The 26,258-nt window shown below is 43.6% G+C and overlaps 4 protein-coding genes across 4 annotated transcripts; 1 reads left to right on the top strand and 3 right to left on the bottom strand.

The window, feature by feature from the left end:
- Positions 1 to 18,597: 18,597 nt before the first annotated feature.
- SODALDRAFT_274091 (hypothetical protein) lies at positions 18,598 to 18,774 on the bottom strand (the record flags this gene model as incomplete). The annotated part of the gene is made up of 1 exon (XM_028607932.1): positions 18,598 to 18,774. A coding segment is annotated over one exon (177 nt), but the record flags the coding sequence as incomplete, so codon positions are not given.
- Positions 18,775 to 19,983: 1,209 nt separating this feature from the next.
- On the top strand, positions 19,984 to 21,443 carry SODALDRAFT_273644 (vacuolar ATP synthase subunit C; the record flags this gene model as incomplete). The annotated part of the gene is made up of 5 exons (XM_028607911.1): positions 19,984 to 20,278; positions 20,368 to 20,462; positions 20,533 to 20,624; positions 20,688 to 21,180; positions 21,237 to 21,443. 5 exons carry the CDS (start codon positions 19,984 to 19,986, stop codon positions 21,441 to 21,443), a joined length of 1,182 nt encoding a protein of 393 aa, XP_028467923.1.
- Positions 21,306 to 22,704, bottom strand: SODALDRAFT_332279 (adenylylsulfate kinase). The gene is made up of 3 exons (XM_028611665.1): positions 22,585 to 22,704; positions 22,113 to 22,365; positions 21,306 to 22,031 (listed from the first exon to the last, which is right to left on the bottom strand). The coding sequence occupies exons 1-3, from the start codon at positions 22,590 to 22,592 to the stop codon at positions 21,657 to 21,659; spliced, it is 636 nt and encodes a 211-aa protein (XP_028467924.1). The 5' UTR covers positions 22,593 to 22,704; the 3' UTR covers positions 21,306 to 21,656.
- Positions 22,587 to 24,180, bottom strand: SODALDRAFT_377990 (thioesterase family protein). Its single transcript, XM_028614948.1, has 3 exons — positions 23,963 to 24,180; positions 23,159 to 23,886; positions 22,587 to 23,078 (listed from the first exon to the last, which is right to left on the bottom strand). Exons 1-3 carry the CDS (start codon positions 24,093 to 24,095, stop codon positions 23,052 to 23,054), a joined length of 888 nt encoding a protein of 295 aa, XP_028467925.1. The 5' UTR covers positions 24,096 to 24,180; the 3' UTR covers positions 22,587 to 23,051.
- Between the last annotated feature and the right edge of the window lie 2,078 nt (positions 24,181 to 26,258).

The raw sequence follows: 26,258 nt of genomic DNA on the forward strand, positions 1-26,258 counted from the left end.
ATAGTCGTTATAGTAGTTACCGCGAAGTTGGCTTTAGCTAGGCGTTAGTTACGGTTCCGAGGGGTTACCGTTATCGTGGAAGTCCTCGTGGAAAACGACCTTGCTCGTAATAATAAGCTTACCACGAGGTTTATTAATTTTACCCTTATCGAGTAGTATCCAGATCCGGTAAAGGTGCTCCCCTTTAAATCCAACTAAGATACTATCTTAGGCGCAGGCATCTAACTTATACGACTTCACCCTCTTTCTAGGTAGTATATACATAAACGCTCTATAGCTAAGGGTAGCAGGTAGTGGATAGGGGGCTTATTATTACGGCCGGGGGCTATCTCGTTGTAGTAGGGCTTATAAGGCGTTTTACGTTAAGACTACGGAGGTTATAATAATATTACTAATATAAATAAAGACTCTAAAAATCTTATCCTAAAGGAAACGGGGGATATAGGCACTAACGGCTATCTTCCACCCCTTATTAATAATAATCCAGATAGACTATTCCGTAATGCCGTTCTACTTATGCCTATAAGGAGGGCTACTAGAAAAGGAAGTGCCCTAGGCCTAGGGGGCACTACGAAGACCGTTACTAAGGAACTTACTAGCGTTATCTATATATATATATCTTATAGGTTATCTCTAATAGGTATTGTTAGGTATTGTTGATATTAATATTACTACTAATAATATCCTTAATATCCTTCGAGTATATCCTTTATAATCGAACAAAGGATATCTTTCCCGTAAGCCTAGACTATTCTCTTTCGAGCCAGTTTATCTAATACGAGTTAAATAAAGGATCTACTACGAGTCAGACAAAGGATTACGATATTATTACGATATCGATCGCTTTATAAAGAAAGAAAGAACAAAGGATATTAACCGGTTCCCACGGTTCGGGTATTCCTTTCTTTGTTCTTCTTCTTTAATCGCTTTTCTCGATCCATACGCGTGCAGAAATCCTACCTTACAATCCCATTGTTACCTATCTATTTTTCCACTGCTTTTCGTGACTTTCGTCCCTTCCGCTTGTCCGCCATCTTCAACAATCCTCAAAAGTTATAATAGTCTATAAGGGCGTTAAGCAAAAGACGGCCGAGGTTACCCATAGTTTTAGAGGTTAGAAGGCCTTTCTTCCGGGAAGCGTTATTAGTCATCGAGAGCCCGTATTTATCTCTAGAAGTAGCTAATGGTTTTATATCAAAGATATTAATGTGCTAAAGCTCGCCGGCGCTTATAGTATAAGGTCGTGTGGCAAGATATAGATAATTCCGCAGTACCTTGACCCGAGTATTCTGATAATTAGCTATATACCGACGAACACTCCCACTAACCACGGGCGCGCAATAAGAGTAAAATTGGTAAGATCACTAAGACAGCTACTATAAATTCCGCCTCCTTCCCGGAATACTATTATAGCAGCACCGTAACCTCGGCGCTACAGTACGACTAGAAAAGTCGATAAGTAGTATTATCCCGACTTCGACCACGTAAAATTCATAATAGACGCACTTTTTGTAATATAGGCGCTCCCCTCCCCTTAGGGCAGGACGCCGCGCGGAACCGATATAACATTAAGAGGGGATTATCGCGCCCCCTAGAACCGAGAATAGCTAAAGTTAGGGTAGAAATCTAGGCCTTACTAGCTAATACGAATATAATAAAATAAGTTTTCAAGCTAGTAGAGGAACTAATTATTATACTTTATAACCGTAACTCTACTACTACGCTACCGTTAGTATACCTCTACGCTTCTGTCCGCTAAGTTATCCGAGAGGAACTCCGAAGGGGTATTAGCGGTATTAAGACGACCTAGGCTAATATTATAGCCTGGGCTCCCGTGGTGGTAGCGCCGTAAAACCCCGCCCCTCCTAAAATAATCCCCGCTAAATACCACTAGAAACTATATATCTGCTAAGGAGCCCTCCCCAAGGACTAGCCCCTTAAAGCTAGGACCCTAAAGGAAATTATCTAAGCTATAAACACCACGATTACCCGATATAATACTATAGCACTATAGAAGCTACTTAGCGGAGATATCTGCTTTACCTTTACCGAAAGGGCATATTACTATACTGCCTATAAGGAGTAATAAGTTAAGAAGGCCTTTAGGAAAAGAGCTATTCTAGCCACGTGAACCTATCCTACGCTTACTAATGCTATCCCTTAGGAGGTCCTTAACGGTTTATCCAAAGAAAACCTACTAGTATTCTTATAAGAAATAAACCCTGAAGCTAAAACCCTCTAAGCGTAATACCGATTACCCCGCTATAATACTAATAGGGTCGTGCTACTCCTTCTTAAATCGGCTTTTCCGGAAAGGGCGGTAAGCCTTATCCGAAAGACCTTTTTTTTCGAGGGAGGTAGCTATATCTATATACTATATAACCCTAACCTTATCCCCCTAAGGTGCTATAAGTGCCTATACTTTAGCTATAAGGCTAGCGGCTATATTATAGTAATAAGAGTATACCGTTACTACACTAAGCCCTAATCGGTATAGTTATAAGTTCTAAGATACTATAACGTTACGGCGCCGGGGCGTCCCCGCTATTACGCCGCTTATACCGGAGATTATACTACCTTTAACGATTTAAATCGATTACTAAAGAAAGAGGCTAAAAAGACCCGGGAGGTATATAAGTACCGAGCTAGAGACTTCGATATTATCTGTTAGACTAAAGTAGTATACCTGTGGTAGCCGTAGATTCTCTGCTAGATTAGTTTCTCCTAGGACTAAGACTAACACCTTCAAGGGGTAAAGGACGCCCCCCGAAAAGGATTAGAGGCTAGGAGGGCTCCCTAATACTAGGCCCGATAAACGCTTATATAGTCCCCTCGGAGATTAGGGAGGTATTATAGTAGTAGCCCTAGAGCTAGACCCCGGTTATACCGGGTATATTATCTTAACACCCCCACTTTCCCTTTAACTAATAAGTATCCACGTGCCTATATAGAATATAGGGAGGAGTTAGGCTTAAAGGGAGCTCCTACTCTAGTACCGCGCTAAGTATAATATAATAGCGATTTAGAAACGCGGCCTTGACCCTTTCACTAAAAGTCTAGCCTACCCCTACTAAGGGGTATACTGACTAGTCTAGGGAAAGGGCCGTGGCCGGCTCTCTATATAGATATAAGATACCCGCTATATAAGTAGACGGAGCGGGCTTACTATAACGTCTATATAGTTATATTCGGGACCGGAGATAATACTCTTATAATCTAGTTAATCTACTCCGAGAAGTATTAGTTAGCTAGAATACCCTAGAATATACACCTATAAGATATACTTTATTATAGCACCGTTACGGGGCCGATATATCCCCGTAGGGGACTTTAACCTATACTACCCCCTTTAATCCTAGCTACCACACTACTACCCTCGGGCCGATACCCTCCTTAACCTTACGACCTGCTAGAATCTAGACTTAGTTACTATACCTAGAACTACTACGTAGTACCGCCTAGGCCGGCGTGCTAGTGTTATCGACCTTATATAGGTAATATAAGGGCTCTGCTATAAGTATAGAGGCCCTAATAACACCGTTATCGGATCGGACTACTACTTATAGATAGCCTATATCTATATAGTAATAAATACCGTGGCGATATTACCGCGGGACCCAGATTAGCCTAGGTAGGTCTAAAAGGATTGAAACACCTTATAGGTTCCTTAACTCACCGCCGGGTAGGTATGCTAGGCTAGCCCGCTTATACTAGCCGAAGATATTAATATAGTACTGAACAACCTAATCGAAGACCTTACGTCCTTAGCCGATAAGGTAGTACTGCGATACCTTGTTAATACCCTCGGACTCCTACTTACTCCCTAGTAAAACACGGAGCTAACCGCTTTTTACCTAAAGAGTAAGGCGTTTTTACCGTAGATATATAGCTAGGAAGTCTCGGAACCGATAGGATAAGTTCTAGAAAGCGGAGAGGTACTAATATAAGGCTACAGCGGTAGCGAAAGCGTTTATACTAGTAGTACCTACTCTAGTTAACCGGGAAAAACGATAACCTCTTTTAGTAACTATAGAAATAGGTATAAAGTAAGGGTAAAGTATCGCTGGACCCCTTATTAGTACCGTTATTCTCCAAAGACGATTAAAATAACCTGGCTACTATATATACAAAGAAAGCCAAAGTCCTAAGACGGAAGTTCCCCCCCCCCCCTTTACCCTACCGCTTTTAGGCTTTTAGGCGTGGAGTTCCCCCCCAGATATAATATCCGCCACGATATTATAGTAGCGGATATATAGGGGCGCCTTAAGAAGACTAAGCCATAGGTGGTACTAGGGGCTAATAGGCTCCTAGTAAGGCTCTTAAAGGCCTACGGACCCCCTTATACTGTAGACTAAGTGCTATCTTTATAGCGTGGCTTAAAGCGAGCTACTACCCGAAGAGGTGCCGTTATGCTACTATAATAGTCCTTAGGAAAGAAGGTCGGCCGCTAGCCGATTACGGGATAGTAAAGGGATAATAACTAATATTACTCCTTAGTATTATAGGTACGGTCCTTAAATGAATTGTAGCCGATTATATTATTATCGTAGCGGAGGAGTATCGGGTTCTTATAAAACGATACATAGGTAACTAAACCGGGTAAAGGATTAAGATAATAGTATAAAGAGTTATAAAGACTATAAAGGTAAGCTAGGCCTATAGTAGTATTACTTTAATACTCTAACTAGATATAAAAAACGCCTTCGAGTCTATCCCTTACTATTACCTCCTCGAGATACTTAAAACGGAAGGGTTCTCTTAGTAGCTTCTTACCCTAGTTAGTAGCTTTCTCTAAGACTATATAGAATAGCTATTACTAAATAGCGAAACGGCCCCCCGGCAGCACCTTTATAGGGGAGTCCTATAAGGCTCCCCGATTTCCCTTATTCTTTATATCCTTTATATCTCTATCCTTTATAAGGAACTAAGGAGGACTCTAAAAACGAGAATAACTAGTTTTACTAATAATACGAATATTATCGCTTTTAGTAAAATAAAGGTATAAACGCTATACCGCCTCGCCGCTATATAGCGTACTTACCTACACTAAGAGGTAGCGAGTAGACTATAGTTTAAACTGGCTAAGTATACCTATATCCCCTTTACGAAGGCACGCTAACCCTTACCTACCCCGCTCCCCTTAAATACTATTAAGCTATAGCCTAAGCTTACTATATAGAAGAATACTAGAGCTATACTATAACTACATAATCTATACGCTTACTAATATATAAACCCGGGAACCTACTTATTCGGCGACCTAAACAGGAAGCTACTCGTTCGGCGACCTAAAACGTCCAGCCAGCCTTAGTAAGCCCATAGAGGCATTAGCACCTATAAGGGGCCTAAGCATTGGATAGTGCCGGGGAACCTATAGAAGGCCTAAGCGTACAGTAGCTCAGGGGAGCCTGCAGGGCCCTAGGACCTTTAAGGGGCCTAAGTCTTATACCAGACTTTCTGCCTTCTACCTCTAAGGTATCTAGGAAAGGTGGGTCCACTAGGATTATATATACAGCTCGATCTCCCTCTTCTACAGATAATATTCTTCCCTCCTTTATACTCTCTTCCACAGAAGAACAGCAGACCTTTTCCACAATTCAACCACTTTATCTCTTCTTTATTTTTCTTCTTCCGCTTCCAAGTGACCTTTATTAATAAATACTATTTTAGTACCGGTAGTAAAGGCGACATAGCTCCTAGGCATTTAGCTTAACAGGAAACTTAACTTCCAATAATACGCTAAGGAGGTAAAAAGCCGCCTTGCTACCTAAACCTATAGCCCTTCAAGGTTAAGTACGGTAGCCCCCTAAAGCCCCTGTATTTATAGGCCCTTCTGGGGGCCTAGGCCCCTCTTACCCTTCTAACGGTCCCCAGAGCATAACGGGATCACGTAGTAAGGGCCTTAGAAGACCGTGGGAGTGGCCTAGCCTACACGCTATAGAGCTATAACGCGCGATCTTTAGAGCCACTAAAGAGAAGACCCCTAGACCTGATAGAATAGGCTTAAAACCGACCCAACAGGCCTATAAGGCTATCCCCGGGTGCTTTGGATAGGCCTACTTAGCGCCCTTTTCCGCATGGCACTACCCTACCCGCTAGAAAGAAGCCCGCGGGATTATTCTACCGAAGCCAGGGAAAAGGACTATTTAGATCCTAAGTCTTATAGGATTATAGCCCTTCTAAACTACCCAGGTAAAGTACTCGAAAGGGCTATAGCTACTAGGCTTAGCCTTTTAGCTAATACCCGCGACGACCTTCTATACGCTACTTAAATAGGGGAAGAAAATAAGGCTCTGCTATCGATACGGCCCTTCTCTTCCTTCACAATATCGAGAAATAGCGTAAATCACGCTATAATCCCATAATGTCTATGCTATTTTTAGATATTAAAGGAGCCTTCGATCACGTCGCCCGTCTCTAGCTACTTAGGACTCTTTAAGAACTCTAACTACCCCCGAACCTAGTTAAATAGGTAGCCTCTTCTATAGAAAACAGGTATATCTAACTAGCCTTTAAAAGGCAGGTTTAGCAGCCTAACCCCTAAATATAGGGGTTATATAAGGCTCTCCGATTTCCTTTATCCTATTCCTAATTCATATTAGGAAGGTTATAGCGGGACCGGATTTTCTGGGGTTTTAGCTTTACTATATCGACGATTTTTAGCTATCTATAGCGCTTATATTAACTAGGAAAAACTATAAAACTCTAGAAAAGCCTATAGCCTCTCTTTTTAACGTAGTACAAATTAACTAAGTCCTTTTCGACCACCGAAAAACAGAGCTTATTTAATTCTATCAAAGACGCTCTAAAGAAGATACTCCGGTTATTATAGGGGGGCACCTAGTTAAACCCGTGCTAGGTGCTATTAGGTGGCTAGTAGGCTGGTTTAAACCTAAGCTATCCTTTAAACCCTATATCGAACAACGTCTAAACGTAGCTTTAGAGGCCCTTAATAGGTTATATAGGCTTGCTAGCTCGTGGAGGGGCCTTTTTTCTAAGGCTCTAAGGCAGTTATATATAGCCTGTATTATCTTATTAGCTGATTTTAGCTCGTAGCTCTAGTAGGATCCTAAGTCACTGAAAAAGGACCTAGTAGACCGCCTAGAACGCCTATAGTACGGCGCTTTAGTCAGGGCCCTAGGGACTTTTAAGGGGGCTCCTTTATAACCCTTAGAACTCGAAGCAGCAGTTCCCCTAGCGGCGGTTCGGTTAACTAGGTCTAATAGGCTATATACCTTTAGGACCTTAAAGTTCCTATCAAACCACCCTATTAAACGCTAGCTCCTAAGAAACGAAAACGACGAAGACCTTATCCGGTTACGAAACCTACTACCCACTATATAGCTCTATAAACTAGGCCTAGAAATAGTGGCTCTAGTAGGGCAGTCTTAGAATATCGAAGGTCCTTCGGCTAGGTAGGAGGCCCCCTAGGCCTCGGAATCTATTACGGACCTAAGACCCTTTTTCCCGTTTAAAAACCGGCCTAAAATAGCCACCGACCCTAGCCCTGGCCTTGGCCCCGAAATCCTCGACTAAAAGACAGCCTACCTCGAAGCCCTCGCTAAAATATAATATAACGTAGGCGATTAGGCCGCTGTTTTCTATACCGACGACTCACTAGGCCACCCTACTATACCCCTTATATGACCCTTATAGGCTATAGCCGCCATAATATAGTAGACTAATACTAGGAGGCCCTATAAAGCTATAGGCTTTAACCTTAGGGCCGTTACCGAAGTCGCGGACGCTGAATTATACGCTATTCTTTAGGCCCTCCGCGCTACTCTAGAGTAAATGCCTAGTCCCCTAGAATACTATATTTTCAGCGATTCCCAGGCGGCTATTTAGAAGCTTTAGCACACTATATAATAGGCTATAAAGGCAAAAACCCTTATCTTACGCCTTAATTAACTAGGCACTTCGATTTCCGTGTAGTAATACCCCTCGCACATGGGGATAAAAGGGAATAAACTAGCGGATAAAGTCGCTAAAGGGGCACTAAACCCCGAAAAAGCTACTAAGTCTATTAGTTTAGTTACCCTTAGCCACCGAAAACGCCGGGTTAATAAGGCCTTAATTCAAGCCTTGAAGGCTCTTTGGAATAACGAAGAAGAGTCGGAAAAAGGAGGTAAATCGGTACGGTTAGGCCGCCTTTATAGGCGCCTAGTCCGCGATAACCTCCGTTTCTCCCGAAAACCACTACCTACCTAGGGCGTTAGGTGGGTATGGTCGGCTTTTATATAGTTAAAAACCGGCTTCGGTTACCTAAAACCTGATTAAAAAAGGGTCTAAAACTATACTAATAACCGCTATTCCTGTCCCGGCTCCCCTATACAGGATACAGTATACCTTATTCTCTCCTGCCCTTTTTATAAAAATAAACGAAAAGCCCGGCCGGAGGCCCTAGCAGGCCTACCGCTATCTCTGCCGCTATTATTCGGTACTAAAACAGGAGTACAGGCCTTATAGGCCTATCTTTTAGATACTAAAATAGCTTCGGCAGAGTAGTATAGGGCGTAAACCACGATTTCTGCGGTCTAGTTATTTTATATTGGTTTTTACCTATTAGGATTATTAGGCAGATTATTACGGAGAATTTCCTTTGCTTATTACTACTATTACGCTTTATTTTACTATACCTAGCTTCTAATAGCCTCTAGCCCTTAGGGCGATAGGCGCCGCGCCATAGCTTTAGGGCTGCACGCGCGTAATAAATAAATAAATAAATTAAAAAACAAAGTGCGGTAGCGTAGGGGTATAGCTTTGTAGACGCGAGGCGGTTATATCTCGTAATAATAAGATTAGTAGTAGCCTACTACGTCTTAGCCGTTTATAAGATAGGGGCAGGCCCTCGGCATAGCCTCGTAGTAGTACTTATAGTGGTATAAAACCGGTACCTCCGACTAGTAGCAGGGCCTATAAGACTATACCGGTTAGAGTCCTCGAAAAAAAGACTTTTATCTCCCCCCTTAACCTATACGTTTTAAGCCTTAGTGCTTAGAAGATCCTCTATATATAGAAAAAGCGGACCGAGGCTAAGATACTAGCCGGGGTATATGCGCGAGAGCCTTAATAGTACCGAATTAGTATTATAAGACCTATACTAGCCTAATATAGAATGCCTAGCTTATCGCCCTAGCGACCTAGGCAGGACCTTACCCACGAGAAAGGCCCTTATAAGGGAATAGGGCAGAATCTAGACAGAAGTATACCGGCTCTATACCTATACTATAATAGCACTAAGCTGCCTCCCGATATAATACTCCTTTCGGAAATATAAAGACCTCCTTAAACTATAAAGCTCTATACTAACCTAGATCAGATTAGAAATACTAGGCCTATAAGCTTTCCTAGCTAAGGTAAGGGTGCCGGGATTCTTATCGACGCGGTGCTTTTACGGTAATAGAGAGGCAGTCACAGCGGAGTATATAATACTCTAGTACTAGGAAATAACCGACGAAGAATATAGGGACTTTCTTAGTGCTATAAAAAGGCCGCTTACGACTAGAGAGGATTTATATACTATACCACAGTATAACACTAGAGCCGGGATCAATGCTACGTAGTTCCTATAATAGAAGAGACTTAACGACTTCCGCCTCGCCCTTAATATCACGGAGGCCTATAAGAGCACGGTAGTATAATAGCGGGGCAGAAACGATGTAATAGCTAGACTTAGTATTAAATAAGTGCCCTATAAGCCAGGACCCTAGCGGTATGAAGACGGTACCGATACTATACTATACTACCCCTACTCCTTATCTTCTTTATTACCTCCCTTAGAGGTATTAACCCCACTCTTAGTATATATAAGACCCTAAGAAAATTAGCCGGTTATACACTGTAAAGAGGCCGTGTAGGGACCTTAACAGAGCCACTTATATGATAGTATAGTAGTATATCTATTATTCCCTTTACGCGCCGAAATCGACGTGACTATTCCTATACCCCCGCTAATATAATACGGCCACGGCTATATACGAAAGGGACGGCCGAGAGACGGCCCGCCTAAAGGATAAAGCCGCCGTCTTTAGACGCTCTTTAGCTTATAGGTTATTAGCATAGTACTACCACGATACTAAAGGGGGATTACTTACCATAACGGTACTATCCCTACTAGCGGCCATCGCCGCTATATATATCTAATAGACCTTTATGAGGCGTTACTATTACTTTTTAGTATACGGGGGGCCTATTAACCTGTTAGATCCCATTACTCCGGCGTCCCGGTAGCACTATTACAGTATAGGAACGACTTATATCCTTATAGGAGTAACGGCTATTAGCGTCCTAAAGGTATACGGCGTCGGTACTAGGTATATTAGTATATACGTTACCCTTATCCGGGTATATATCTAGACACTTACTATAATAAAGATAACTACCGTTTATTAGCCGTTATAATACCGCCCTGATACTACTAGAGTCTATATATAGCATAACTCGAACTATACTACGCTTATAGCGGCGATTATTACGATTAGGAGCAGGTATCTATAACTATTAGAATACTACTACTAAGGGAATACAACGCTATAAAGATACTTATATTATACTTTTAACGCTATTATTATTATTATATATATCAATACTATTATACTACTTAGTTAGCCCCGCGTTACCGTAGCGCTACCTATAAACTATATACTAGAATTATAGAAAAGAAATAGAAATAGAGAACTATAAGACGCTACTAGTTAGTATAACGCCGCGATAGTAAACCTATAGGAGTATAAACAGGCACGTAACGTAAGAAAAACCTATAGTAAGCTCTATAGCGTTATAGAAAGGAAAAGAAAAAGGAAAAGAACCTTATTATTTATTATTTATCTACTATTTTTACGGTTATAGGCGGAGGATTACCCTACCTGCCTACTACCGGATATAGCAGGCACCTACCCCTTAAGGGAGGTAGGAACACCTACCTTACCTACTCTTTTTGTTAATTAAATAGAAGGGATAATAGGAATAATCCACGAGGATATATAGAGACCGAGTATAGTATACCGCGGCCGCCGTGCGACGGAGACGCTATGGTACTTACACGGCCCCTGCTCCCTTGTTAGCGATTGGCCTAGGCTGGCCTAAACTATAGCCTACTACCCTTCTCGTTAGCTACTAGCCTAAAGGTATAATTTAGATACGCAGAGGAGACGAACCGGGGCTATATCGGCCCCGTAATAGCACCACTATACCGAAGGACAAGTATAAAGGCTTTCCCCAGAGCCCCTGGCTTTCCCCTTTATAGCTACCCCAGAAGGACCGTATAGTCTAGATTAGGCTTCTATAGATTATAAAAGGTAGCGGAGTAAGAAGAAGAAGAAGAAGACGAAGAATAAGAATAAGAATAATAATAAGAATAATAATAATAATAATAGTATTATTATTATGATTATTATTATTATTATTATTATTATTATTATTATTATTATTATTATTATTTTTTATTACCCTGCTCTCGCTTAGCTAAGCTAGGCTAGCCATATAGGTAATAGTCCTTCTCTAATTTTCGAGGGGAAACCGTTAATAGATAAAAACCTCTATACTCTTATTATATAAGAAAGTTCTATTATTCGTGGCCGCTATAGTATCGCTCCGCAGTCCTATTCTTATCGCTATTCGAAAACCGGATCTTCCCTCCGGGCTAATAGCTAACAGGGGTCGGCTAGTTAATAGGTGCTATATCGGGTCGTACGCGTCCTTAGTATACTACCGCCACGGTTACTTGCCGCCGTCCTTTCCGTTATTCCGGATCCGGCGGGGGTATTATTTCCTCGCCGCGGTACTCTTTATACCCTCCCTTCCTTTTATAGGGGCGGGGGCATGCCTGCCCCCCCCCGTACTCCGTCCTTGATATATTATTCATTCCTAAATCTTTTTCGTATACCTGCTATTCATAATAGCCCTTATATAGTTATATACCTCCTTTTCTCGCGCTATATAGGCTCTCCGGTGTAGGCATTATAGTATAGGCCGGGCGTGGCTACTATTCTCTAGAAGGTATAGTAACTTATCAGACTAATCTACCGCCCCCTTTTCTTATAAACCTCCCTCTTTTCCTCTCTCTTTTCCTCTTTTCCTTGTTTCCTTTCTGCAAGCTATCGTTTTAAGGTAAGATTCGCGTAGTCGGTACAGTATAAGTACGGCCCTAGAGCACTCCTATACGGGATCCCCCGGTACTATTCGGCTATAGTATAGGGGATCCTACGGGGTCCTGGGTTATACTATCCTCGCGCCGCCCTCGCTCCGCCCCCGTAACGCCCGCCGTAGTCTAACTTTCCTACCCCCTTAGATACTTAATAATAAAACCTCCGTTATTAAAAGGGGAGCCGGTTCCGGCACTTATAAGGGTAAAGAGCCGGCTACCCCTTAGCTCTTAACTATAAGTCCCCCGCGCTATTATTATAGCGCCCGCTTTACGCCCTTACTTCGTATTCTAACCCGGTATAGTCTAAGCCTATTATCCGTTTATCTCTATATACCTCGTGTATTATATTATTAGGCTAAGACTATTAGGCTACGCTATATAAGAACCCTGCTAGTAAATAGTCCTATTATTTCTTCGCTACGCCCCCGCTACGCTATATACCTACTCCCTACCGCGTTTTACTAACCTAACTTAGGAGCCGGAGCTTATTATATAAAGTGTATTAATAGTAACCGTAATACCTAAGACTACGCCCTAGTTTATCCCCGCTATATTCCCGCTACGTCCTCGCTCCGCTAATCCTCCTATTAAATCCCCCTGTCAGGTGCCTATAGCAGTGGTTATAATGGGTCCCTAGTGTGAACCTATAGGGGGCCAGGCGTGCCTAGTCCAAGACCCCTCGAGGCATAAATAAAGCAGTTATTTTTTAGCAAATAGAATAGTCCCTCAAAGCAAATAAGGCAGCCCTCGAGGAAGTAAATAAGCAGTCTTCGAGGAGTAGCGGAATATAGTCTTAAGGACCGGAGGAGCCTCCCCTTTAAAGGGGGAGGCCAGCGATTAATCTGATTCTTTAACTACTCCCACGTTCGAACCCTATCATGATTCTATCGTAATTATACCTGGTTCCTTACTTAACCCTACCTTTTTACTCTTTACGACTACCTATTTAATATTTTAATCGCTCTACCTATAAGGGCGCGAAGACTGTTAAGGAGAGTCACTAAGATATCTAACTATCACGAAATAAACGATCCTACCTTCGATTTTAATAAGGCTACTAGTTAGTTTAAGCGATAGCTCCGCGATAGCGAGACCGCCTTTATACAAGACGACCCGCCGATAAGGAATACGACGGGAACACGCCGGGAACTAATACTACTCCTACTACTCCTACCTCTACCACCGTATCGGCACCTATTCTTACCCCTATACCTACTCCTATCGCTAGCACTACCTTTACTATTACCTCTGCCCCTATCACCGTCCCCCTTCCTTAGACCATAACCATAACAGGACCCGCGTATAACCCTAACCTGCCCCTATATATAAACGTTAACCTAGCCGCGCTAACAGAGGAATAACTAGACGAACGCGTTAAGTGGATAAAGGCGTAGAACCACCGTAAGCGTAAGCTCGCTTATCTCGCTAAGCTTATGGCGGATACTACTACCGTCGCTACCACTACTATTAATCCTAATATTAATCCTAACCCGGCCGATAGTACCCACCGCTATGTAGCTAAGCCCCCACGTCGCGTTATAACCCCGGCGGGATCCTAGTATACCTACGATGTGTTTATAACAATATCTATATAGGGCTCCGCCACCTAGGCTAAGTTTAATTTCCCCTTACCTAAATAGGATAGTGTATCCTGGGCTAAGTATCGTATATTTATCTAGGAGACTAACTAGCGGTTCGACCTGGATTCTTAATCCTTTCCTATAGATGCTATACAGAACTACTTCATTATATCGTGCCTCCCCTACCACCTTAAGGAACGCTAGTAGGCCGAGCTACGATATAAGTACGATAGCGATTCTAATAGGGTTACCTAGGCTGCCTTATAAGCTTAGCTGTCTTATTAGGTTAATAATAACGATACCCGTTTAAGAGAGGTAGCGGTATAGATCTAGAGCGAGTCTATCTTATCCTAGAGAGAGGGCGAGACTTACGCTAAGTTTATATAACGGTGGGAAGCCCTAGAGTTGGAACTACCGGGCGAACTCCTAGACTAGTAGAGGATTTAGATAGTGCTGATAAGGGTGCTCCCGCCTATTCGGGACTATATAGTGTTTATAGGGGTTCCTAAGGACTACTAAGACCTGGCCCCGGCCTGTTATAGGGCGGAAGCCTTAACTATTACCGACGGTCTGGCCGTCGCTCGGATAGATTTCTAGTCTACTATATAACGACGTTGTTTCCGCTCGCGTGCCTCTGGCCTTTCTTATGCCCCTGCTTCTGCCCCTGTTCCTGCGCCCACTTATACGCCTGTTTCTGCGCCTGCGCCTACCCCTAGTTACCCTATATAGCCTAGGCCGTTGTCCTAGTCCGGGCCGTCCCCATATTACCTCGATTCTATTACTTACTATAACTATAACTAAAAGGGGCACTACGCTATTATATGCCCTAGCCCTTAGGCATAGGGCTCGAGTAATAATAACCCGAATACCTAACCGGTGTTTACCTCTCGCCCCACGGTCGGCCGTGTCACGGGCGAGGTGCCCTAGAAAAAACACTCACCTTAAGTAACCCCTTTTACTACCACTGTACCGGTAAAGGCACGCGTTCCCTTTCGCCGAGGGAGGGAATAGGTATACACGTCGGCTCTCCTTAACGGAGGCGCCGATATTAAGGTTTTAGCTCAGTCCCTCCTAGGACCTAATTAGGTTACTGACGGGTCCCCGGTTCCAGTATCCTGGATTATAGAAGGATAAACGAAGATAACTCTTAGGTCTACTTATAGGATTATTATCGCGATAGACTATTAGGGTCGAAGGAGGGTATAAGGCGCTGAGTTCTATATTATGAATCTTACGAGCGCGAAGATTACCCTAGGGAGGCTATAGCTTACGGCCGTTAACCCTAACGTTAATTAGTAGTGTAGTATAAAGACCTACCCCTTAACCTACGTAGAGCTTAATATAGTTATATCCCTAAGAGAGCTACATAGGACAGTTAGATAAGCTAAGTCTATCCTTACCCTAAGCTATATAGGTTCCACGCAGGGCTTATGTGTCGGCTATATCGGCCTAGAAAACCCTTCGGTGGGCTATAGAGATGAATTCTTAGAAGCCGGGGAACCCGCTACCCCTATACTACCGGAATAGAATTAAGATTTCGCTAATATTTTTAACGTCGAAAACGCCGAGAGGCTACCAGCGCACTAGTAATAGGACTACGCGATTAAGATCAAGGAAGGGAAGAAGCCGCTATACGGTCCTATTTACCCCCTCGCCGTATAAGAGCTCGAGGTGCTATGTTAGTATTTATAGGATACCGTTATAAAGGGCTAGATTAGACCGTCTACTAGCCCGGCTAGCGCCCTTATTCTATTCATTCCTATTCTATTCATTCCTAAGAAGGGTAGTAAGCTACGCCTCTATATTAATTATAGGGGACTAAATAAGGTGACTATTAAGGATCGTACCCTATTACCCCTTATCCACTAAATCTTAGATCGTTTATCTTTAGCGTAGTACTATACTAAGCTAGATCTTAAGGATATATACTACCGGCTCCGTATACGGGCGGGTGAAAAATAGAAGACGGCGTTCCGCACGAAATACGGCCACTACGAATATCTTATTATACTATTTAGTCATACTAACGCGCTAGCGAGTTTCTAATACTATATTAATTAAGCGTCATCAGGCCTTATAGATACTATCTATATAGTATACCTCGATAATATCCTTATCTATAGTAAGGACTTAGCCACCCACCGCGTATACGTCCGCGAGGTCCTTACTAAGCTTACGCAGTAGTTATTATATACTAACCCTGATAGGTGTGAATTTAAGACTAGAGGCGTCGAATTCCTTGGTTTTATCTATAGTCCTGATAGGGTATATATCGACTAATCTCGGGTAGAGGCTATCCGCGATTAGGAACTCCCTAATAGTATTAAGAAGATATAGATCTTCCTGGGTTTTACGGGTTTCTATAGGCGTTTTATCCGGAACTACTCTAAGGTGGCTGCCCCCCTTATAGACTATTTAAAAGGGGGCTATACTAGGGTCCTTATACTATCCCTATAGGGCTAGTTAGCGCTTAAGGAAATAAAGCTGCTATTTTAGAAAGCGCCCGTGTTATAGTATTTTAATCCCGCTCTGCTAATACGTATTAAGCCTAACGCCTCTGCTTTCGTAATTAGGGCCGTTATTAGTTAGCTCGAGTATAGGCTATAGAGGCCGGTTACGTTTATATTCTATAAGCTCCGCGGCGCCGAGCTTAACTATAGCACGCGGGATTCGGAGTTTATAGCTATTATCGAGTCTTTCCGTATATAGCGTTACTATATTACCTATAGTCAGAGCCCTGTGGTTATTCTAACGGACTACCTAAACTATCGTTACCTATTAGATAAGCCGAAACTTAAGGGGTAACACGCCTAATAGCTTAAGGAGCTCGCCCTGTTTCATTTTTAAGATTCGGTACCGCCCGGGGATATTAAACCCCGCGGATAGGTTATTAAGGAAGCCCTAATATACGCCCTATAAGCGCGCCCTGGTTACTAGCCGGGCTAAGGCGGCAGAGTATTTTTCGAAGCGTTTTATTATAGGGTATATCGAGAACTAGCGTAGTTCCTATAATACCCCCGGTTCTGATTTCCCCACTCCTAATTACCCCGCCTTGTTAGAAGTAGTAGTAGTAGTAGTATTATTTAACGTCGGGGAATCTCTAAGAAGAGTAAAGGACGCCTAACGCGTCCGTCTTCGCTAAATAATAGATATAGTGCGCCTATAGTGCAGCTAAACAGAGATTATATAAAGAACGTAAAGAAAGCCTAGTAAGAATAGTACTATATAGATATAAGGGATATATATAAGGCGAGCGGGGTTAGGGGGGAGTAATATAGTAAAGGTAATTCTAGGGCCGCGGAGTGTTAAACGCTTACTACTCTTATTTTAGTGGTGTTCTCGGCTTAAAGAGCCCTAAGACTGCGTCGCCTGTATAGGGTCGGTCGCTTACCCGAGCTTACGGACGGCCCTAATCTATATTATTAGAGGAAGGTAAGATTAAAGTCCCTAGTAACCGTTCCTAGTAGACGATATCTAATATCGTGATTATACTTTAGAGGTAAGAGGGGTGATATTTATAGGTTATTGCCTCGGGAGGGGAAACCGGGGACAGATTCTTTCGAAGAAGCGTGTTTTTAATATATAATCAGTGTATAATGGCTATTCGAGCCTGAGTTATTACGATATATATGATCGGCGGCCTATCCACGGGATAGTCCTACCCTTTGCCTTTCTGCAGAATAGGGGATAGGCTAGTGTCTTACTATTCTTATATAAGCAGGTTATATATATATCCATATAGTCGAAATGGGTATAGTACCGCGCGAAGTCGCTATACCCGTTTTACGCTACGAGGAGGTAATAAAGCGTAGGGCGATCTGGAGTAAGGATCTCCCTAGTAGGTTAGAGCGAGGTAGGGAGGTCTAGGTCCTTATAGCTATTAGGTTTATTTTATAGCTATTAGTCCTAGAATTCTCTCCAGTGGGTTTATTTCGTCGTCCTTCTAGTATAGTAGAAGGTCGGTATAGGTTTATAGTATAGGCGGATATATACGTCCTTCTTCGTAAGGTAGTTAGCGAGCTTATTCCCTATAATACCTATATACCCTAGTATCCATAGCACGTAAACGGGGAAGGGGGTCTTATTAGCCAGTCTTCTAAAGTCTATAAAGGCTTTTTATAACGATACCGGGGTTAGGGGACTATTAAGCCCCTGTATTATCGCTATATTATTAAGGTAGATGGTAACCAATTTTATCCGCTTATTCGTTCTCCCGAGTACGGCCTTTAGGCTAGCACGTGCTCTTTCTACTTCCGCGTCGAAGACTTCGGCGTTAGCTAAGGGTCTATACCCTACGTGTATAAGGTCTAATCCCTTATATATTATATACCCGAAGCCTATCCCTGCTCCGGTACTAGTATCGGTCTATAAGCTATCTAAGAAGATAGTAATATTATCCGCTAAGTATAATAAGAACTACTAGTTAAAGTCTTCTATAGCGGTCTCCTTCCCGCTTAGGTAACGGGGGGATATAGGGATTCTGCTATAATCTAGGGGTGCGAGAGCGGGGCGGGGTAATACTAGCGTAAGGTATATAGCCTCTATAAGTATAGTTAGGCGGGCGGGGTTCCCTTTATTATTTAGGGGGTTATAATCTGTGATCCTATAGATTAGGGGGTATCCTTCGTCTAGCATAAAGAGGCGCAGGGCATACCTAGCTCGGACTACGTCTAGGAGCAGGTTTCCCGGGGGGGTATTTATTTCCCTAAGCATAGCAGGGATCGGTATCGTTTTCTATACCAGTAGGCACCCTTTTAGGGCGAGGTTAACTAAGACTTATATCTTTAAAACTTGGTCTTAGAGCCCGGTTTAGACTCTCGGGTAAACCCCGTATACTCGCTTAGCCCCGGGGCGGGTCTTACCCGGGTACTATACTTCGGCGCCGAAAAAGGTCTTCGGGAGTATAATCGTGTGGATGGCCTTCCGTACAGCGGATAGGGGTGCTGTAGAGATAACTCTGTTTAGTCCTCTTATATAGCCGGCCGTGGAGTATGCCTTAGCCGCTCTTATCTTAATATAGGACTTAAAAGATATAGTTTTATCGAGCTAGATCCTAAGCTAACGTATAGAGAGGCTCGGGGTAACCTAGTATATAACGTGGGTGATCGTGGGGAGGTATAACTCCCTACGGCGTAAAAAGTATAATACTTCTATTTTTCCTAGGTTAAAGGAGATCGCGTTATATCTCCCCTATTTAATCGTGTTATTAAGCAGGCCGGTTATTAATACGGTACTATCTCGATAGTATAGCTAAGGGATAGTATCTATAAGACTTATATCCACGACCTGGAAGGGCCTATCTAGTAGCAGATATACCTAGAATTAATAGGTTATCGTTATAGTATCGTTATTATATAGCTAAGGGATAGTATCCACGAGACTTATATCCATAACCTAGAAGGGCCTATCTAGTAGTAGATACACCTAGAATTCATAGGTTATCGTTATAGTATCGTTATTATCTAGCTAAAGGATAGTAACCCCGAGGGATATCGCTACGACCTAGAAGAGCCAAGGCTATATCTAGATTCCTAGATATTAGGCTATAAGAGGTTAAAGGTAGAACCACTAGGAGTTAATAGGAGGTTAAGGTATAAGATATTAGGTATAATAAGATTCCCTTTTATCGGTTTTGGAAAATAGTTAATGAGACCGTTATATTGAAGTGTTTTTATACCTTATAGACTATTATTTAGGCTATTATTTTTAACACTTTTTAACTATAAGGCTTTAACGCCTTTAACGCCGTTAATTAATATCTAGACTTATTTTACCCTAGGGCTTTAATTCGATGTGCAGAATAGTTAGAATTAATCCTACTATTCTAGTAGGGTATATTAGATACCACTAGCCACCTTATCGAGGCATGATAAACCATATTATATCAGACGTGTAGAGTACCTCGGTCCCATATAGCCAACCTTATTTCCCCTGCTTTTTCCCTATAGTTAGATATCCCCACGAAGTATCTTAGACTTCACTTAGATAAATACACACATAATTCCGCGTACCTTATTTGTGTTCTGACACCTCGATAAGGTGGCTGTGGACATCTAATACATCCTCTCCTCAGCACTCAACGAAGTGCTCTCCAGTAAACATCTTACAGCAACCGGCTTTCAAACGTCTTCAGAAGGCTGGCTTCCTTGACCTACGATCGGTTCTTTTTCAATCTCGCTCAGATCCCGACCTCCTGGGCAGTTCAAGCCCTCTACACTACCGAAAGGTGTGCGCAGGGTCTGAGCTATTAACACGATGCCCGCCAAATACATACTCGTATCACTGCCTCTTGGCATCTTCGACTCGCATAACCAAGACGAAGCACTCTCAGCTCTGTCCGCAGTGATCTCTGTCGACAATGGCATCACTCGGCCTTTTCCACTTCCGCATTTCAAGATTGGGACTCTAGATGCGCTTGTTCAGCAAGCTGATGATCTTGCAAAGCTTGAGGCTGCCTGTGAATCTGTCGTAGCGAAGATCGCAGAATCCTTGCAAACGCTTATGGGCGGAGATGAGGACAGGATCAATCAGCAAAAGATGGTGAATGATAGTAAGGAGATAGCAGCACTTTCCCACCATCACCATGTCGCCTTTGTTCATTCGAGATTACAGAGTGGCTGACCTGGCATGTCTAATTAGAACCCATTGACCATTATCTCAGCTCGTTCTCCTGGAACAAGCTAAGATATCGGGCCGACAAGCCACTTGGAGAATTAGTCGATATGCTTCAGAAGGTTTCTTTCCCCCCTCTTTGTCGCTATTTCTAGCTATACAAACATTCAGAGCCCTAACCTGCTTCTCAAGGAGCTCATTACCGTTGACAACGATGTTAAGGCAAAGTTGAACCAGTACAATTTAGTCAAGAACAACCTCATTGCCCTGCAGCGTAAACAAACGTGAGCCGTTCAACTGCAATACTTGCCGATACTCACCATCTAACTCATACATTCACATTTCAGTGGCAACCTGTCTACGAAATCACTGACGTCTGTCGTCGATCCAACGTTGCTTGTTCAGGACTCGGAGTACCTTGAGACACATCTGATCGCAGTGCCCGTCAATGAAAAGAAAGACTTTCTGAAGAGCTACGAGACTCTGGCCCCCATGGTAGTGCCGCGCTCGTCCGTACAGGTCGCGCAAGACGACGAGTTCATCCTGTTTGCTGTCACGACGTTCAAGAAGACCAGCGCACAGTTTCTCCAAAAATGCCGAGAACAAAAGTGGACACCCCGACAATACAAGCATGTCCAGGGTGGCAGAGAGGAAGAACAACAAGAACTGGATCGAGTGGCACAAGAGGAAAAGAAGATTTGGGTGGAGATTCTCCGATTAAGCCGGACAGGGTGGAGCGAGAGCGTCATGATTTGGCTACACGTTCTTACGCTACGCGTATTTGTCGAGGCTGTCCTCCGCTACGGTCTACCGCTGGACTATGTCTCTGCTTTGGTCAAGGTGAGTCTGACCCCCGTGGCCCAGGCCAGGCGCGGCAACTAATAGATTTTGCTTAGACAACTCCGAAGCAAGCCAGCAAGGTCAGGAGTGCCCTCGACTCTCAATACTCGTATCTCGGAGGTAATGCGTTCGGCAGGGATAAGCGTGGCAGGATGACCAAAGACGATGCCACTCTAACCTCGGAGTTGGCAGCGGCAGGGGTTGGAGGTGCCGAAGGCAGTGAATACACGGCGTATGTGTATTACGAGTTTGTCTTCCCCTAATCGCTCTTGCGTCAATTAGATGACCATTTATGCCTTGGTATCACGATAGCCAGGAGACTGGTGGGTGTCCCATGCCGTAATGAAAAGATATCACATTTGGCCTCATGGCGTTCAATCGCATCCCCCAACGAGTATGTCTAGTTCCCCAAATAGAACGTCCTGTTCTACAGAGGATTCTAAAACTATAGAGTCCGCATCGAAGCGGACGGCTTCTTAGGACGCTTTCTGGGTGGGGGGTAGCAGGCCTCGGGCGGACAACCAATCTGTGATCTGGGCGACACACTCTTCAACCGATGACTCGTGGGTCCTAATCCGCATCTCGGGATCTATGGGTTCTTCATAGGGAGCGGAGATTCCGGTGAAGTCCTTGATTTCCCCTGCCCTGGCCTTCTTATACAATCCTTTCGGATCACGCTGTTCGGCAACTTCGAGCGGAACATCCACGAAGACTTCAATGAACGGGATGGAATCGTCGCCATTAGCAGTTGCTTGGCTATGCAGCTCACGTGCGATTTGTCGATCGGCACGATATGGGGAAATGAATGAAGTTATAGCAATGGTGGACGAGTCTGCAAACAACTTTGCGACCTGGAGGTATGTCAGAAAGAAATTGAAATGTCTAGGTAGTATGACTCCGGCTCGGCAGCAAGCAAAGAGCTTATTCCTCACCTCTGCGATGCGACGGATGTTCTCGTTTCGATCCTTCTCTGAGAACCCAAGGTCTTTGTTGAGGCCGAAGCGGACATTATCGCCGTCCAGTCGATATGCCGAAAGACCGAGGTGGAGAAGATGCTGCTCTAAGGCAGTAGCCACAGTGCTCTTTCCGGAGGCGGAGAGCCCGGTAAGCCAAATTGTGAAGCCGCGCTGGCCGCGGAGTTGGTTGCGCTCATGGCGTGACAATGATGGGTGCCAGGTGATATTACTTGATCATCATATACATGTTAACCAAACGTCTCTTTAAATGTCATCTTCCAATAGGAGCCGAAGGTAGGAGAATGGAGTGGCGCAACAGGGCAAGTGAGAAGGACAACTAAAGAGGCAAGAGGGGAGCTCGGAAAGGGTAGAGAGGGGCATTCAGGCCAGGGCGCAAAGAGAGGGGTTCAGATTCAGACGGGGGGTTTCGTGGTTTGATAATACATACGTAGCCATCGTTAGACCTCTGAGTTGTCTCAGCTAAGAACCTTGGAACTTTGAAATAAGACGGGCGGATGACCACAACCAAATACGATCTACTCCAAGTTATCGACAGAATAGAATCCCAGAGCGTAATTATTATCCAGCGACTGGAGAACTTTCGAGTGATACTGAGTCATACAGTACCACCGATAATCGGCCTGGTTGGAATGGTGGAATATGAGCGGGCGGCACATCACCTAATTGGTTGGCCAGCCACTAAACATTGGTAAGTCCCATCCGCGGCAACGGTCGCAAAAAGCTGTCTCATCCGAGGGAAGCCGGCTATATACTAAATACGATCTGTGGGCGAGGGCCCATGATAAATATAAGGTGCAGAACCAACGGTTCGACGCGATACCCAGGCCATGTAGTAACATGTTAGGTGATTTAATAGTTTAGCACGCATCTACTCTGAACATATGAGCGCTTTCTTCAACTCATGTACAATCGTGATAGCAACTAAATAATAAAGCAGTCAGCGCATGGAAAATCAAAGCCGCTACGAGTGAAAATGGGGCAGTGTGAGTGATTGGCCATACCATAGCAAGTCTTGACTTGGGCGACACAAAGAGACCGGACGCCTCGGCCAGGATAGTGGGTTGTTCACCCTCATCAACCAGAGTTTCTATCCGACCCTCTACCCATGCCTTCCGTCCTTCGACTTGTTTCGTCTCAGCCCGTAGCACCACAAATGAGCCCGCTGGCGTCGGCTTCCTATAATTCACCTCCAGCTTGGCTGTCACTGCAATTTTATTGGGGAGCGCATCGAAGCAGCATCTCGCCAACCCCTCATCCAGCAGCGTGGCCAGCAAGCCGCCATGGACAATGCCAGGATGACCGCACAAGTCGGTTCCTAGGTGTAGGATAGTCACGAGAGACTTGCCACCGTTTTCGGTCCACGAGAAAGGCGGAACCGTGAGGCGACCAGGTCCCAAAAGGATTCCAGCAGTGAGGTTTCTCTGACGAAACGCTTCAGGAAACTTCATGTGCGGTCGGGATTCCGTTAGATCCGACCGCTTCCGCAGTTCCGCCACCAGAGGATGGTTGTTGATCTTGGCCTCTACTGAGGCCGCTTCTTGGTTTGTTGGAGCGTATGCACGAACGGTCTCCTCATCGGATCGAGGCTGAAGGGCACTGAGGATGCCAGAGAGCGCAGGTGCAGTACCGACAAAGAAGCCGAGCCCTGCACACCCAAGGCCAACAAGCGTTAAACCCAGAGATCTTCGCAGGCGAGATTGTGGGTTCGCTGACGGCGCATGCGTGGGGCCTATTTACGGTGTCAAACAATGGCGTTAGCTCACCAAGCAAGCAAGGGGATCGAGGGGGAGGCCAATGTTGCCGACCTGTGGTGAATGACCGATGATATCGGGCGAGCCTCGGCTGCCGGCAGCGACGCACTCGGGAGAGACTTGAAGCCAGTCGGATACTTCCTTCTGGCCGTAGGAGCGCCGACGGGGTCAACGAGGCAGTGACCATAGTTTCGGAGGGCCACGGCTACCAGCTTAACCACCTAGCTGGTTGTAGCTGCAACACGCGGTAGGTAGTTGTTGGACGACGGAGGTTTGCCGGATAAGAGGCTGTTGTAAGCAAAAAAACCAATCTTATCAAAGGTCTATTATATTAAGTAGTATTAAAACTCGTATATAAATAAAGAGGACATATATAAATTAATTTTTATTATTATATTTCTTGCTCCGCTATCCTATTCAATCTATAGAAGCCTGGGTAGGCTATACGGTCCTTCTCGGGTGTCTATAAAGGGGAAAACCCGGGGCAAAACCTCTATACTCTTCCTTAGTTAAGAGTAGTGCTATTATAGGGCCGGTATAGCTCTGGTATGCCTTGTCTACGTATCTGGATTATACCTTGAGGCTAGTGGCTAATAGAAAGGGTAGTAGGCTAGGAGATTAGATTAACCTAGGCTAACCGCTAGTTAGGGAGTAGGAGGCTATATAGGGGCCGCGGTATTACCTTAGTATAGAGGCTAAGGTATACTATACTTAGCCTCCTTATATTATGGAGAATATTTCTATTATCCCTTCTATATAATAAAGAGAATAGGTACTATAGGCGCCCCCTACCTTCTTCAGGGTAAACGACCTACTATATCTAGCGGTAGGCAGAGTAGGATAAGACCCCGCCTATAGGTATAAATAGTATATAGTTAAGATCTATTATAGCCCTTTTTATTGCTTTTCTCCTTCTTTCCCTTATAACGATATAATCCTTATTATAGGTTATTGTTAGCTATGCTCCCGTTATATTCCTGCGGATATCCTATCTTAGTAGCTTATCTAGCTAACCTTAGCTTTTAAAGCTTTTTTTTCTAATTTTATCCATATCTTTAAATCGGTACATAGCCTATAATAGCGGCATTTCAGGGCCGGGATAGGGGGGGTAAAAGGGATACTAAGATATGGTAATAATTGTAGTTAGTATTATTATTATCTATTTTACTCCGCTATTCTCTTTAATATATAGGAGCTTACCTAGGCTATATAGTTTTTCTCGGGTAGCTATAGTGAGGAAAACCCGGGGGAAAACCTCTATACTTTTTCTTAGATTTTTATTTATGTATTTATTACGCGCGTATAGCCCTATAGCGCGGCACCTAGTACCCTAAAGGTAGTAGGCTATTAGAAGCTAAATATAGTAAATGACGGTACTAAATAAAGGAGATCCTCTGTAATAATTTGCCTAATAGACCTAAAAATAGATAAAAACCAACAATAGAATAACTAGACTGTAGAATCCAAGGGTTGCGCCTTGTACTATTCCGCCAAAGATATTCTAGTAGCTAAAAGATAGGCCTAGAAGGCCTATATCCCTCTTTTCGTACTAAATAATAGCTGTAGAGATAGTGTTAGGCCTATTCGGGCTTCCCGTAGGGCTTTTCGTTCGTTTTTATAAAGTTGGCACTTATTCCGACTAGGGTACTATTGCTATTAGCCGGCGCTAGGCGTCCACACTCGCGATCCTTCCCTTTATAGTAGGTTTAATCTGTTTATAATTATCTATCTGCTATATAACCACGCAATCGTCTTTTTTACCTTTCTAAATATCTATCGATAGATACCGTAGGGGTAGGGGTCGGGGCTAATCGAACCTAAATTCAGTAGGAGACAACCTAATTCTACCTAGATTATACTCGGGCATAGACGAAGCTATCCGTAGATTATAGGAAGAGCTAGGACGGTATACGTAATTACGTTATAGGAAGATAGCTTAATTAACGTTTATAACCAAGGGCAAAAACACGATCCGCATAATGTAAGCTAATCAAACGATTTAAACGGATTAAATGGATTGAATAGATTAAACGGAGTAAACGGATTAAACCGATTCAACCGATTAAGCCTACTATAAAGAGAAGGATCTATAAGAAACTAAGTGGCACGATAGATTAGCACTATATAGGATCGGAGATATACTTAGACCGCCGAGTACTCGGTAATACTAGACTACTATATTAGCGTAGAGGGGGAGAAGTTCTCCTTTTCCTCCTTAAGTATAATAATACCCTATACTACTACGTATTATAGAGTATATCTATCGAGTGCCTCTCGCGTACTTCTTATAATAGTATACTCCTAGTTTTTTACCTATTTAGCTTAGTATTCGAGAGATATCTCTTTATCT

The sequence above is a fragment of the Sodiomyces alkalinus genome (genome assembly GCF_003711515.1).
Source record: "Sodiomyces alkalinus F11 unplaced genomic scaffold SODALscaffold_3, whole genome shotgun sequence".
NCBI classification, from domain to species: domain Eukaryota; kingdom Fungi; phylum Ascomycota; class Sordariomycetes; order Glomerellales; family Plectosphaerellaceae; genus Sodiomyces; species Sodiomyces alkalinus.

What these genes read in the sequence shown, in the direction of transcription:
- SODALDRAFT_377990 (XM_028614948.1), bottom strand. Translation starts at nt 24,095, where the DNA reads ATGGTCACTGCCTCGTTGACCCCGTCGGCGCTCCTACGGCCAGAAGGA. An exon ending in TCATCGGTCATTCACCACAG is followed by an intron (nt 23,887 to 23,962) that starts GTCGGCAACATT and finishes CACCGTAAATAG; the next exon opens with GCCCCACGCATGCGCCGTCA. An exon ending in CCAAGTCAAGACTTGCTATG is followed by an intron (nt 23,079 to 23,158) that starts GTATGGCCAATC and finishes TTTATTATTTAG; the next exon opens with TTGCTATCACGATTGTACAT.
- SODALDRAFT_332279 (XM_028611665.1), bottom strand. An exon ending in ACATCCGTCGCATCGCAGAG is followed by an intron (nt 22,032 to 22,112) that starts GTGAGGAATAAG and finishes ACATACCTCCAG; the next exon opens with GTCGCAAAGTTGTTTGCAGA.